Genomic DNA, 14,429 nt, shown 5'->3' on the forward strand with positions numbered 1-14,429 from the left:
GTCCCTTTAAACGTGCAGAAAGTGAGGTATATCGTCTATAAGCAAATCTGCGCATCCTCACTTTGTCCCTTAAAGGCTGTTCGGTCATTTTCTTAAACCAGACTATGGTTAGCGTTCCTGCGCTTACTCACTTTTATTCTGCTTTTCCACAGCCAGCCCTCCACAAGTTCTCTCCGTGAACGAGCTACGGGAGATAACTGATGATATTTCCAAACTGACCATTGTGCACGAAATTGTACTCAACAGTGACTTCAAGCTGCAAGCGGCCAGCTCCTCCCCAGCCAGGGGTGTGTGTGTGTATACACACGTGTGTTCAGGCTTGGCTTCTCTCTGCCACATTACAGAAAGCATGTGAGAATGTGGCAAGGAGCTGGGTTTGGATTTGTGTGTAGAAGTAATAAGAAAATAATATAGCCCCTGAAATAAAAAAATGTTGGAGCTTGTTTTATTTATTCATTGCTTCATGATTTACTAAGAAGTTCTTAAATATGACGGGTGTTAGATGTGTCTCACTAATATTGAAAGATTTAGAAGCTTCAGCTGCATAAGCTGTGACTTTGACTTGAACAAAGCAGACTTTTCAGTGGAGATCTCCTCCGAGATGTCTGCGTTTCAGCTGAAGATCTGTTTAAGTGAGTGACGTTCTCTCATTGCAAGAACAAGCACTAGCTAAAAAAAAATATTTCTGTTGATCTTCTCTGAAGGCTTGGAGAGGTTTCTTGAAAAATGCTATGCTCTTTTTACCCATCAGTTAAGATAGGTTAAGTGCTGCATTTTATGAACAGTGTTGAAAGGAAGGTGTCCAACTTTAGAAAATTTAGATTGAGAGAGATTTCCATGAGATCAAGAAAGATGAGGTGTATTGCTGCCAGTGAAGAGTAGACTAAGAGAAGAAAACGTCCAAAGACGTGAACTGCAATGAATGCCAAGAGGAATTATCCCATCAAACGGAGATGTTGCGTTTGTCTGATGTTAACAGAAAACCCCTCCCCTCCTCTCTTCTTTCTTAGCCTGGAAAACAGAGTGAAGGAGACCTTGCACAAAGCTTTCTGGGACAGCCTGGAGGAGCAGCTCTCTGCTAGTCCCCCAGACTACGCTTGGGCAATCCACCTGCTGCAGGAGATAAAAGAGGTGAGTTGTTCCTGAACCAGAGAAGGTGGTTACCTTAGAATTAGTCTTCTCTGAATCATCACCTCACCCCTTACATCCAATATTCTTATGTGAACATGTGTAAGAGGGAGGAGAAAAAAGGCTCCCTTTAGTTTATCGGGAGACACAAATTACGCAACTGCACCTTCTAAAACCTGTCTGAGAAGGAAACTCATTCTCTGGTCCCAGGTCTTCAAAACACATAATCTACCAGAAGGATGGAAAGCTTTTGTTTGAACTGTTGGTTATAGTAATAGCTGTAGGCCATTCCTGATATAGTGTCTGCCAAACAAAAACTGCAATTCTCTATACAAAGACATCTCTTTAGGTATATGAGGAACTGTGTCTACTATTTAAGCTTACAACGTAGTGAATAAGAACATGGTTTAGACTAAAAGACATATACTCTTAGCAGGGCATGAAGCTGCGTATAGTTTGCTTTTTCAGTCTATGCTTTCTCAGACTCCAGACAGATAACTCCCTTCTTTCATGCATGACAGTAAAGGAGGTTTTGCAAGATTTGAAACAGTAGCTAGACATCCTGAAGTGAGTCATTAGAGTTGAGCATGCCCTTAAAGCAATTGTGTGCCCCAGAATTTGTGTACTGAGTAGTTAGCTTAGTCTCAGTACAAGGCCAACCTTGATTCCTGTTGAGCAACTCTGGAGAACTGTCGGGTTCCTGGAACAAGAAGAGACTGCTGCTTCTTTGGGCAGGCCCTGCTATCGTTGCTGCTGCCACAGCACAACCAACTGCGAAGCGAGATTGAAGAGGCCTTGAACATGGAGTTGATTAGACAGGAGGCTGAGCATGGGGCCCTGGATATCCACGGTCTCACCACATATGTCCTTGGCATGATGGCAAGGCTGTGTGCGCCCATTAGAGATGAGGAAGTACGGGGGCTGCAAAGCCTCGCAGACCCAGCTCAACTTCTCAGGTGGGTGACGCTGACTGTGCCTTGGTCCACAGAGGCCGCCAAAACCTTCAACAGTGGGTTAAGAGGAAACTGCCTTGGAATTATGGCCCAAGGACCGCTTTGTGCATTCTGGGCTACAACTGCCTTATTTTTTTCAGTGTAGACATATTCCTGTTGCCCAGCTGCAATTTAGACAGTAGAAGAGTCTTTAGTGAAGTAAATCTGGTTTATCTAGTAATTTTTAGGGACGACTCCAATCAGACTGAACAACCTTTTGTAAGAAAACGGAATCAAGTCAGAGAATCTGAATTCCCCTTTCTCAGCATTCTAAAATGACCCCAATTACAGCATTTACTGCAGTATTAAACCTTCAGTTCACTGTGTCTCATCCCGGGGAGATTTTCTGGGTGTTGAACCTGATGAAAATGGATATGCTGAATTTTACCATCCAAAGCCTCCGCACCCACTTGCAAGGCCACACCGTCCAGTATGAACGGAAGAAATTCCAGGAACTCTTCGATAAGCTGCCTAGTAAGTCAGTGGGGAAGGGAGAGAACTGCTACTTCTACAGGAGCTATTAAAGCACTAAAAGGGAACCTGAGGATTCCAAAGCTGATGCTTTCATCACATGCTCAGTAACAGATGAGAGAAATCCTTCTAAAAGCTGGAGGACTCCTGGGTCCCTTCCTCAAGGCTCTTCACTAACATACCTTGCAGAAAAGAAGTTACTTAGTGTGCTTCAGTTTCTGCATGCATAAGACAGAGCTAATAGCTATCTCATGAGGAACTGTAAGTTCTTACGAATTTAAAGGGTTTTGAGATCCTCAGAGGAATGAGCAAAATGTTGTTAGGAGGCATATTTAAAAAGGAAAACCTGCATTTGATGCCAACATCTCTTTTTTGCTAGGCTGTAGAGGATTTCTCTCTGGCTGCCTCTCTCCTTCATCAGATTCCATTAGAGGTGCTTCTTGGAGACTGAAACCCTCCATGACATAGAATGTTCTCTGGATACCAGTCTCAGCCACCTAGCCCTGTGCCCCAGAAACAGGACATTAACGCTGTATATTAGTGATGGTGTGAGCAATTCCCCACCGTTCCAGGAGCCAGCACGATGCCCTCGCCTTCCAAACGCACACCTCCTTCAGCCTGCACTATAGCATAACCGCTTCTTACTGACTTCGCCTGACCAGTCTGTTCTTGCAAACAGCTGTTTTTGTTACCCTGTTGCAGACAGCCTGGATCGCACCAGAGGATGGCTGTGCAAAGCGGCAGCAGAAGTGTCTGCATCCGCACGCTCGCTGGGGTCAACCAGCAGTAGCACAGCTGTGCCAAGTCTCACGTCCGTGCTAAATCAAGGATACATGAACCTGCTCTGCTGGGACCCTGGGCAAAGGAATATCCTGAGGTAGGAAAAGTGCTTGGATACCCTTACAGCTTTTTCATAAAGATACACAAAATGAACAGTGTACTGGTTCTGCATCTTCCATAGAAAGAACTGGCCAGACTCTCCATCTCCTCTACACCATGAGTCATTGCACATGGTTTTTCCCTATGTGAAACAAACTGGATTTTTCACAAAACTAAACCGCCCTGCTGCCAGGCAGCTGCCTTCCACTCAGCTTCCTGGGGACGGTACAGCCCTGCTCCATGGCTTGAGATCTGCTGAGTTATCACAGCTGCTGTTTCTACACCCACAGGCTGATTTGGTTTCTGTTCACAGACGCTCTTGATGGATCAGGCCCGACTGCAGGAAGTACAAGCGCAGGTGAATCAGCTTACCATCGTAGCTGCAGTCCTGCTAGTGAGGGCTGGCACGTGTGGCAGCACCTTATGTGGCTCACCTGGGTTTGTAGCTAGGCTGAAACGGGTAACAAAGGTGCTCTTGGAAGGTCTGTCTTGTACCAGGTGGGTTACTTTGAGTTTTCTTTTCCAGAAGGAGCAGAGTGAGTATGCAGGCACTGGTTGGTTGTGGGATGAGTAGCAGGAATCTCCCTTGGGAGTGAAAAACCAAATAGGAGCCAGGTTTACTGCAAGGAGTCGAGGAAGCCAGCTGGCATTTTTAGCTGGGAGTTAACTCCCTAGAGCAAAAGTCCCTTCTTGATTAGAGGGGAAAATTAGTAGTGCTGAGTGCTATTTCATGAGTCGGCCACAGGGCAGCCTACTGCTTGCCAAAGAGCCGGGAAGGGAAGCTTAGTTCAGAGAGCTCTGGCTGAAGGTTGGTTGTGCTGTGCTAGCTGGCTGTGACAACACTCCACAGGCACACGGAGAGACTTCCCTCCTTGCTCTGTGCCTGCGAGACCCCTTCCCCAACCGACACGAGTCGTGGCCAGAGTGCACGTACCTTTGTATGATTTAGGTATGAAGAAGCTTGTACCTTTGTGTGATTTAGGTATGAAGAAGCTTGTACCTTTGTGTGATTTAGGTATGAAGAAGCTTTAGAAGACATCAGCAAACAAGTGCTCCAGGAAGTCAGCAGGACGCTCTCGCAGCTGGGTTACCCTGCTTTCACCACTGACAAATGTGCTTTCCTGAAAGGCCAGATAAAAAGCATCGTGGACAAGGGCAACGCAGTCCGACATGTCATCGGTGAGTCTCTGAGCTTATGTCTGACTCGACCTTGAAGCCACTTTGCACTTGTAGGCCACAACTTAGGTTTAGGCTAATGACCCACAGCTCTAGGATCAGTACTAGCAAAGCAAACTCCCTGCATTGAGCTGAACTCCTGCTTGAGGGTGGGAGCCAAGTTCAGTGTCTGGCCCCTCCACGTAGTCTGCACAGGAGAGGAGGGTCAGAGAAGCTACGCTTAGAAACTGCCTTGATTTTCCTATTCCACCCTGAAACGCTCCCAAACAGTAATTGCTTTGAAAAATCCCTTAAATCCTTCCATCCTTGCTAAAAGCTGAACAGGCACAAGTGCAAGGTCTGTTCCTAGGTACTGTTGCAGTCTTCAGGCTAGGATGTAGAGTGAGAGCTTAATCACTGGCTGTAGTAAAGCACCATGCTAAGATCTTTAAATAATATTTATCTCTAGAGAGTGCACTGCTTGGTATTCAGCTAACCAGCTGCCCTATAATGCTGCTCCATCAAAATATTTATTCAAATGGTTTGGATAAGAGCTGGTTATTTTGACCTTTTATTAGTACTCTGAAGGCTAACTCCGCATCAGATTGCAGTGCCACAGGCAGCTACTACACTACAGGAAAGATTATTTCCACATGGAAGACTAGCTTTTATCAACTATGAAAATAAGGTGAGGCTCTTCCTGCCCGCTGCTTCATCTAGTTAAGTATCCTTCCCAGCCCGTGTGGACTCCACCACACTGTTTATTTGGGTTTACTCTTTCCATGTCGGAGCAGGCTATTTTGTTTTGATGTAATTCAGAAGGCTGAATTAATAGCCTAAACCAAACCTCGATAAACTACTGGCTGGGCAGTGGGTGACAGCAAAGACTCGCTGATGGTGTGGCAGTAGAAGCTGCAGAACTAGACAGCCTTCCCCATCTTCCTGTCTAAAAATCAAACCCGTGTCTTGCCTACACTCTTGGCCACTATCAACATTTTCCATGTCCTCACTTCAAGCGCAAGAACATCTGAAGCAGCTGGGTAGTTGAATCTCAGCTCTGTGTTCCTCAGAGAGGCTTCTTGAATGCTTTCAATTTCAAAACGCTGCTGTGGCAGTCAAGATAAATCCCGAGCTCTGAAGTTCTATATTCCATTATGCTGCTAAGACGCTTGACACTTCAATGCAGTGCAAAAAACTCTCAGAGTGGGTGAAAAATCTTTACTGTTGACCTGCTCCACTTTAACACTCGGTTTGATGGACGTGACAGTTCTGAAGTCATCGTTAGAAGCAGCTACCCAGGGCCAAGTGAAAACAAGGCAAGTACCCCCGAGTGCTCTCCTGGTGTCACACAGTTTCACCTCGGTCCCTGTGCTTGATGCTGTTTCATCTGCTTGGTATTTGGAAGAGTGAATAAGTTAACCCACTGTGTCCCTGAATCCATCCAGAGCGTTACTTGTCCACAGCACCCTGCCCCAATTCAGCTGTCCTCAGATCCGCTTTTGAGTGCGTGAGGAAGCCTTTGGCTCAAAACTAGCTTTCTCTGCAAAGGCTGAGTGCTGATTTTGTTTGTTTGTTTGTTTTCATACTTTTGCTCCCTACAGAGCAGCGGATTCATTCCTTCCTCAGCCTTTTCATTTCCCCTGATGGACAGAATTCTCAAAAAGATTTCCATTCAGGAGGAGCTGCTGGAAGTTGGGCGCAGGTTTGGAAGCGTGATCCACCACAACAGGCAGGTGTATGGACCTTACTACTTGGGAATTCTCAAGAAGATGCTTCTCCCCGACGCAGAACCAGACTCAGAGGCAGGGATGGATTCTTTCTGACCATCTTCACCATGTACTGGGCAGGGGTGGAACACGTTCTCCAACAGTTTCTCAAATCATGCCTCAACTTGTACAAATCAATCAGACAAATCCACCGGGACCAGCATTGCTACTGGGAAATGACTCTTGGCATGTCCGTATCTGAATAAACCTCTCAACTACAAAAGGTAGTGGCTTTTTTTTCCATCAAAAAAACCCTGCCACTATTTGGTGGGGAAGGCAATGGGATGTGGAGCTCATTGAGCTGCACTGCAGCTCAGGCTTTTTTTAAATTCAAGGTGTTAATTCTGCCAGGGGCCTGTAACCTACTTTGCTGAAACGTCAGTCACAGCCCAGGGACGCTGTCTGCATTTGATAAAGCCACATGGTATTTAAAATCGTTAAAACTGCTCAATATATTTCAATGTTAGCTTGAAAACCTGACTTACTGAATTATTTGAAATGGAACATATGGTATAAATTTAGCAATCCCTGCTGTATTTACTTGACATGAAAATCTGAACTTTAACCTGTACTTAAATGTCTGGATTTCTTGCTCTAATTCTACATAGCAAAAATGTCCTACTTCTTAGCAAGCCAAAAATCTTTGCTGGGTAAATACTATATACAATGGCTGCCCAAACTGTTACAGTATTTACGTGAACCACCTACTGCCATGCCGCAGAAAAGTGATTTTAGCGTTTATCATTAGCAAATGAGGGTCCTGACAGCCCCCAACGGAACAGTCCTTGCAGCTGTCATTAGCGGGGGTAAACCCGAGCTTTTTCTCACCATCGTGTGGAGAACATACGCAAGGCAGCTATAGGGAGGTCTGTCTTTAACAGAACACATGGATGCGTGTTTATGGCTAAATTAGCCTGTCTCAAAATAATAATATTCAATCTTTGGGGTCATTATGACTGCAAAAGGAGCAGCTTTAACCAAAGTGACTACTGGGCAGCCAGCACTCCCCATCCTGCATGCCACACGCCTCGGGACTGCACAACCCCCTCTATTCTGCTGCCAAAACCCCGACAGCGCGATGGCCCCCACCTTATCAGCGTCCTGTGCTCTGCTTCCACAACCGCAGCGCATCATCTCTGCGCAATGCTCTGACGTTTTCTTCTTCCTCCGATTTCCAAAGCAGAGAACTGCAGGTACAGCGCCAGGCTGAGCTGCTGAAACACGGCTCAGCTGCTGCCCTCACCCCTTTTCTCTTACCTTCACAGGTCAGGCCTGTCAGAGGAGAAGAGCAGCACTGCTTTAACACGGATGACCAGCAGACTTGGGTATGTCACAGTGACAACAGGGCGAATGTGTGTCTAAGTTTGTTTATTAATTCAGTCTGTTCTAAGTTGTACAATTATGAAAACAACAAAACGACTGCTGGAAGCCCAGGAATATTTACAATCTCGCCTTGTTGTAGTGAGGTCAGTCTATGTTGTTGCACAGATTGGTTATGTTTGGTACCACAAGATGTTTAAAATTCAGACAAATTTGAACAGATTAACAATTGTATATACAGGAAATAAAAGGAAATTCAAGTATCAAAATACAGACAGATTAAATAACATTTGTATTACAAATCAGTCCCACTGCCATACATCACAATTAGCAAAAATGTCTACATTGCAAACTGAACTCGACTGTTCTCTGCCCTGTTAGGGAATCTCAGGTTATTCTTCCATGGGTAAGGAAAATGTTTGAGCTAGATCGACTTCGCAAGAGCAGCACAGTTACTTTCTTTTGGGGAAAAAAAAAACAAACCTAAGCGGTAAGTAATGCCAATATGAGACCTAAAAGGGAGACCTTTTGCAACAAGACAGCGTTGCAAACACCGTGCTTGCTCTAAAATAAAGATCTGATTGCATGGAAATGATGCGAGCGGAAGAAAGCCAGGGGAAATCCTGCTGCTGGAAATTTCTGAAGTGAGGCGGAAGGAGCATTAAAGCAATTGACTCCACTTCAGCTGCCCACAGAACGGGACGTGTTCGGAGGGACTATTTGGCATCTGGTCTGTGTCTCGGCAGCCTCGTGAAGGTACAGACGTTTCCCCAGAGGTACGTCCTGCAAGGTGCCGTATCTTCTCCCTGGGAGGGGGACAGGCACGTACCCCGCAAAAGTTGCATAAGTTCTTCTAAAAAGAACAATCCCAAAGCAAGTTCAAAGACAGCTGAACAGCTAGGATTAGCTTTTTTCTTTTTTTGTAAATACAAAATTAAAAAGGATAAAGCAGCTTCAATTTGACTCAAAAAAAAAAATCATCCCCTCCTATATAAAAAAAGACAACAGCTCTGCATCTTAGTTTACCTATCTTGAATTCTCAGCCTGGACTCATGCCATGCACAAACCAAAGTCTGTACAATACAATCTGTCTTTAAAAAGGGGAACAAGACCCAGGGCAGCACCACCTTTTCCCAGGCAGGTAATACAGCAGATGCGTTTTGATTCAAAGTCATATTCAGCACCAGAAACGTAGGGCACTTTCCTCCAGCTACCACGAAACCCTGCAGGGAGGAAGGGCCAGAACACTGTGCAAGGGCTGGGTTAACAGATTACTGGGAGTGATGATTGGCATGGTCCAGGATCAGTCTCCAGCATGCGAGTACCTTGAGAAAACCCATCAAAATAAAAGAGGAGATGCACTGGCAAAACAATTGCTTTGTGTTCGAAGTGAGAAAGAGAGTATCTGGCTAAAGAACTGTTGGATCACTAAAGACAACCACAGGATTATACGCAGGACTGGACAGGACCGCCAGGGTCACCAAGCCCAGTCCCCTGAAGATTGGAGTCTTCATCACCACGTCACCTCCAAGCCAACCTTCAAAAGCTCATGCATCAAAAAAAGAAAGGTGTCCCTCCTCCCAAGCAGAGGTTCAATTTGCAATCTCTCCAAAAAGACTTGTTGCCAACACACCAAATATTTACATTTACACCAGTATGAATTGCAACATATGCATAACAAGGAATGTTAGGTTTCCTAAATTCATCAACTTAAAAAAAAAACCAAAACCAACTCCACTTCCCCCTCCTAATCATTTACAGGTCTATGCCCTTGGGATTACGGTTCACTTCTCTCCCAGCCTTACTGGCTAGAGAGACTAAATGAAATCCTGACATACAGCAGCAACTGGAGTTAAACAGAAATTATTCGGGCATATCGTTCTAGTAAAGCAGCAGGGCACCACATCCCCAACCATTACAATGTCTGTCAAGATTATAACAAACGTGCTGCGCTACATTTTTGCGTCTGAAGAATTAAAATCACAACCATTTTAACGTCTCTCCCTGGAGGGGAACAGTACTGTGAAAACACATCAGTCACAGCCAAAACTACTGTTAAATACTCCGGTATGAAAGAAAAGCAAGCACACAGCACCTTTGAGATGGTGAGTTTTGGGGATACCGGACTTAGACAGGGGCCAAGCCATCCTCAGGTTGATATGATTTATCCTTGGGTATGGACTGCTTCAGTGTAATGCCCAAAATTTAACTCCTTATTTGTTCATCTTCTGAAACTGTTGCACTAATTAAATAATGAGCTAGTATCAAAAAAGTGCTAAATCACAATTGAATATACTTTTTTAAAAAAAAAACAAACCACCCAACCCAACCCTTCAGGGCATAACTGCATTTAAAAACAAGACAGGTGCACAAGAGGCTGGAGAAGGGAGTCGTCTCCAGGTATTCAGTGCGTAAATGGGAAGAAATTGTGTCCTTGCCATAGACATGTCAAGTATTGCAATGCAACAGTTCTCTGTAGGGGAAGCAAGCTTTGTACCATCGGTAATACTTGGCCACAACCACTCTGGGGTGAAAGATCCTTTGCAGACTCCTTTCCTTAAGTTATTTCCATTTGCTATAAAAGCGTGCGGTAGCTTTGAAAACAAGGGATGCAGACTTACCCTGCAAGGCTTCTCACACTGGAGGAAGTTCTTTCCAAGAATTTAGCCTTCTCTACTGTACACCCAGAATCGAAGCAAATTTAAGTACCATTAGAGATGCGCACACCACTCCCACCGCTAAGACTTTCTATTGTACTCCTTGCCGGACTGCGTGGATTCTCAGTAAATGAGGATATATTTTTCTTTTTTTTCTCCCCCCTCACCAAAAAACTGCAGTGCTACATTTAAACCGTGAACTGGATTTGCTCTGTATCATTTCACATGTTAAAAAAAAAGAAATGGGTTGAAAGACGTTTGTCTCAAACTAGAAAAGGTGACATCGCTCTCAGCCTCGGCAGTCTCAACTTTCCTTTGACAGAAACGGAGAGCGGCTTTTCTCAGCTGGTGGCTGGGATCCCTTTCCCCCCTCTGCTTTGGGAGCCCCCACTCAGCAGCCATGCACCCACTCCGAGGCAGACACCAGTGCCAGATGGAGATGATCTTCGTGTCAGCGGGCCACTGCTTCTTAGGTCTCTGCCCCGTTACTACATTTCCGTGGTAGGAGACAGCTGCCCGGAGATCAGCTTTTCAGAGGCAAACAGAAAGGAAGATAATGGAATGAATGATTTCCAAGTCATACAAAAACAAATGCTGGGAAAGATGAGGCGTACGGCCAGGAGATGAGACGCAACCGTGAGGGTTATGGACATGCAGTGGAAGCTCTGTAGTTTAGGCAGGGCTGCCTGTGATCCCAGCTGGGTTTGGACGGTCACCCTTAGAAAGGCACATGCTCCAGTGACCTGGTTTTAGGAGGTGCTGAGGACCCTGCCCTTCCCGGCTGAAAGCAGGGGGAGATGCAAGAGCTCAGACCCTCTAAAGTCAGGCGTACATGTGGGCAACTGCACAGTAAACACACAGAGAGACTGCACTACCACCGCTACCATTAATTCAGTTTCTGTTTGAAGGATATAGAAACCCTCGGGGCACTCTTACAGCTTGGAAAGGTGCTGATCTAACCCAAACTCAACCTCTCGGAGCACCTCAGACACAGCAACCTTCTGCTGTCCACAACGCTTCGGCTGGCAGGACGGCACTGCGGCACTCTGAGCAACTGCAGCGCGACCTCTGCATCGGGGGTCTTCAGGCAGAGGAGTGCTGGCTCTAGGCTAAGGGGCTCCATGGCACATGAAATATGTGTACTAGACTGAGCTTCCCTCTCCTTTTTTTTTGCTTTAAGACAATCCTTTTAGTCCTCTCACTTGGGTTCTTACTAGCCTGGCCCTTATTTTGAAGTCAGTTTGCTGCTCAGTGCCATTAAGCCACAAATGACTTGAGAGATCAAACTCATTCCTGAGAAAGAGCTAAATAAAGATTTTGAAACATCGGATTTCACCGCAAGTCTGAAGAAACAGAAGCTTTGAGGCAACAGCTCTAAAGCCCCAGCAAAACTCGGAGAAGCTTCTTCCAGGCCCAATACCAGGTACAAATAACCCAGGGCTGCTGTTCTGACCTCTCCCTGCTGATGCCAACTGGCGATCACAAAGGGAGATTTGGGGTAAATTCTAAAAGCTATTTTGGAAATGGAGCTTTACTGGAGATCCGAGTGCACCCTCTTCCCCATTTGTCTACGATGTCCACCCAGACCCGTCACGCAGAGGCGAGCGGGCAGCTGCCGTCCACCTTTCTTCACAGCTCTCTAGCACAGACCCACCGTCACCACCGGCTCTCCAAAACTGGGCTGCGAGGGGATTTTGTGAAGATGCGAAATCCACGGTGAGTTCAGACACTCACGTAAAAGTGCACATCAGCGAGTTTTGTGCGGCCTAACTACCACACGGCTGCAGCCCCTCTCCTGCTGCCCCATCTGCTCAGCCCTCTCCCCGGGAAAGGTGCGACCCCAGCTGCGAGGGGCTGGTCGGGGTCCAAGACGCAGCTTTGCTCTGAGGCTGTCTGCGCGAATTAAAGTCCTTCATCTGTCAGGAGAGCGATGCTGAGTGTCAGGGGTTTGCTGCCACGGTGTGGAAGTGGCAGGGGCTCCTAAAACTGCTCTGCAAACGGAGCGAGCCTTACACACCCGAGAGGGAGGTAGGTAGGTAGGTAGGTCCCCATCCTATGCATGGGGAAACTGAGGTAAAGAGAGGTGAAGTTGCTTGGATGCACAGCAAGTCAGGGAGAAGCAGCACCGGGGCACGAGTCCTGCCTCCCAGCGCTGTTTAGTCATCAGCCCATCCTCCTCCTCAGTTTCATCTCAGTGAGTTTTGCAAATGCAAGCGAAGGAACCAGGGGAAGGACCATGGTCGGTTTGTAGGGGCTTTCTGCTCTGACCTGTGCCAGGTGCCCTGCTGTCTCCTGCAAACGATTCCCAGTCATGTTCTGGAAATAAAAGCTGCTTCTACTGAAATACACATAAACGGGGATGTTTTCCCAGAGGAAAAACATGCACACTTGAGAAACAGCCAAAACAGGCAGAGGTGCCCGCTGCTGCAGGGCCATCTCTCGGTGAAATCCTCTCTCTCAAGGATGGAAGGCGACAGATGTTTCAAGATCCCTATAGCCTTCATCGTGCAACGGTTTGCAGACTGAAAACAAGCTCTGGGATCGGCAGCAAACTGATTTCTCCCTTCGGCAAAAACAGTTCAACGGCAGTAAGCCTGCTGCACACAGCAGAGCTCCGTCTGCTTTATCAGACCTCTAACGGCACAGGATCCAGCCCCTCTCAAACACCTTTCCTTCCCAACAGGGCTAACAACATGTGCCTTTAAAAGCTTAACCTCTTTACAATCTGCCAAGTGAGAACTACACCCATAGCTCGTGAGAAGTTTGGTGAGTGTAAACGAAAGGACTGGGGCAGGGGGGAAGAAAAAAAAATCCTACAAGGGACTGAAATGCATGCAACCAAAACCACACCTCATCTCTGAGAGGGGACAGAGCTCACAGTGGGAACGATCGCACCCAGCCCAAACCAGCGCTCCCATCAGAGCAAGTTTTCTGCGCCACACTTTGAGGGGAAAGATTGTGGGCAAGGGTCCCCGTGAGGAAATCTAGTGAAGGTGTGTTATTTGCAGACAGCATCACAGTGGTTAGTGTCGATTCGAATGGCAGGTAAGAGGGGTGAGTTCACTGGAACAGTACACAGCCGTGGCTCAGTCGGGAAGAAGAGGATCTAGGAGGGAGTGCGTGCACCGCAGAGACAAGAGGTCTTCGTCAGTCCAAGGATAAGAAGGTGAAATAGAAAAAAAGGCCTGGGGAGTGTCACGTTGCCCCAGGGATTCACAGTGCCAGAGCGAGGGGAAAGACATGAAAACGGCAGGCGGCTTCCTGGATCCACATCTCCGATTCCCCCAGCCTGCATCCCTCTGCACCTCCCGCCTCACAGATATCTAACAGCGTGTTACCCTTGTTTCCGAGTAAGGAGAATTCACAGTGTTCAGTAGCGATCAGGTACAAAAGCCGTTTAAGTCTACAGTCTCCTAAGTGCTGCTGCCTTTGACGTAGTGCCTACGCGGGGCTCAGTGCGAGCAGCTGGAGGAAGAGGGAGTTTAGAACAGCAGACAGATCAGATCGCAAAGGCACGGTTAGACTAGGTGGACACGGGGTGTGTTTGCTTTAGAAGATAGTGGTCTCATACTTAGTGCTGAGGGTCCGCTTCGAGTCCTGTTTGGGGTCCACGACCCAGGAGACACTGGCATGAGACTGGGAGTCTTGGTCCACTTCAGGGGGCTCCAGCTAGAAAATAAGGAGAGAGAAAGGACATGTTAGGTCACCCGTCCTTCTGGAACAGAACGAGTCGGGATTCAAAGCACGGAGAGGCTGCTGCTCTGTCTAATGCCCATCCCAAAAATGTGCACGTGTGCGGGGAAGCAGCTCTCACTGGGGAGGCATCTGAGTCCTTCACAGCTAAAACATGTCTAGCCATGTCAGTCTCAACCCAGGACCCTGAGATGACTTCTGCGTCAGGCCTGCAAGCCCCTATTACCATTAGCGACAGCTTCACTTCATCTCACAAACAAGCATGAAAAATTGAGTGCTTTAAGGACGGTACTATTAAAAAAAAAATAAAAAAAAAAGAGGCAGAGGGAGAGAGAGGGAGCTAGCTCCTGGCAGGGGAGCTCCCCTGG

General features: G+C 46.8%; 2 protein-coding genes across 2 annotated transcripts in view; one reads left to right on the plus strand and one right to left on the minus strand.

Moving 5' to 3' along the window:
- Positions 1–152: 152 nt before the first annotated feature.
- LOC104167382 (T-complex protein 11 homolog) lies at positions 153–6,448 on the plus strand (the record flags this gene model as incomplete). The annotated part of the gene is given in 10 exon segments (XM_009707626.1): positions 153–309; positions 1,011–1,131; positions 1,864–2,088; positions 2,462–2,594; positions 3,294–3,452; positions 3,455–3,468; positions 3,784–3,968; positions 4,486–4,649; positions 6,227–6,293; positions 6,295–6,448. Coding segments are annotated over 10 exon segments (1,379 nt in total), but the record flags the coding sequence as incomplete, so codon positions are not given.
- A 7,469-nt stretch (positions 6,449–13,917) lies between these two features.
- LOC104167380 (ankyrin repeat and SAM domain-containing protein 1A-like) overlaps positions 13,918–14,429 on the minus strand; it is a 24,090-nt gene continuing 23,578 nt past the window's right edge. The window contains exon 12 of the mRNA XM_009707625.1: positions 13,918–14,037. Coding sequence (XP_009705927.1) covers positions 13,918–14,037 — 120 coding nt within the window. The remainder of the gene's footprint in view (positions 14,038–14,429) is intronic.

This window comes from Cariama cristata, unplaced genomic scaffold (genome assembly GCF_000690535.1).
Source record: "Cariama cristata isolate BGI_N322 unplaced genomic scaffold, ASM69053v1 scaffold24579, whole genome shotgun sequence".
Lineage (NCBI taxonomy): Eukaryota > Metazoa > Chordata > Aves > Cariamiformes > Cariamidae > Cariama > Cariama cristata.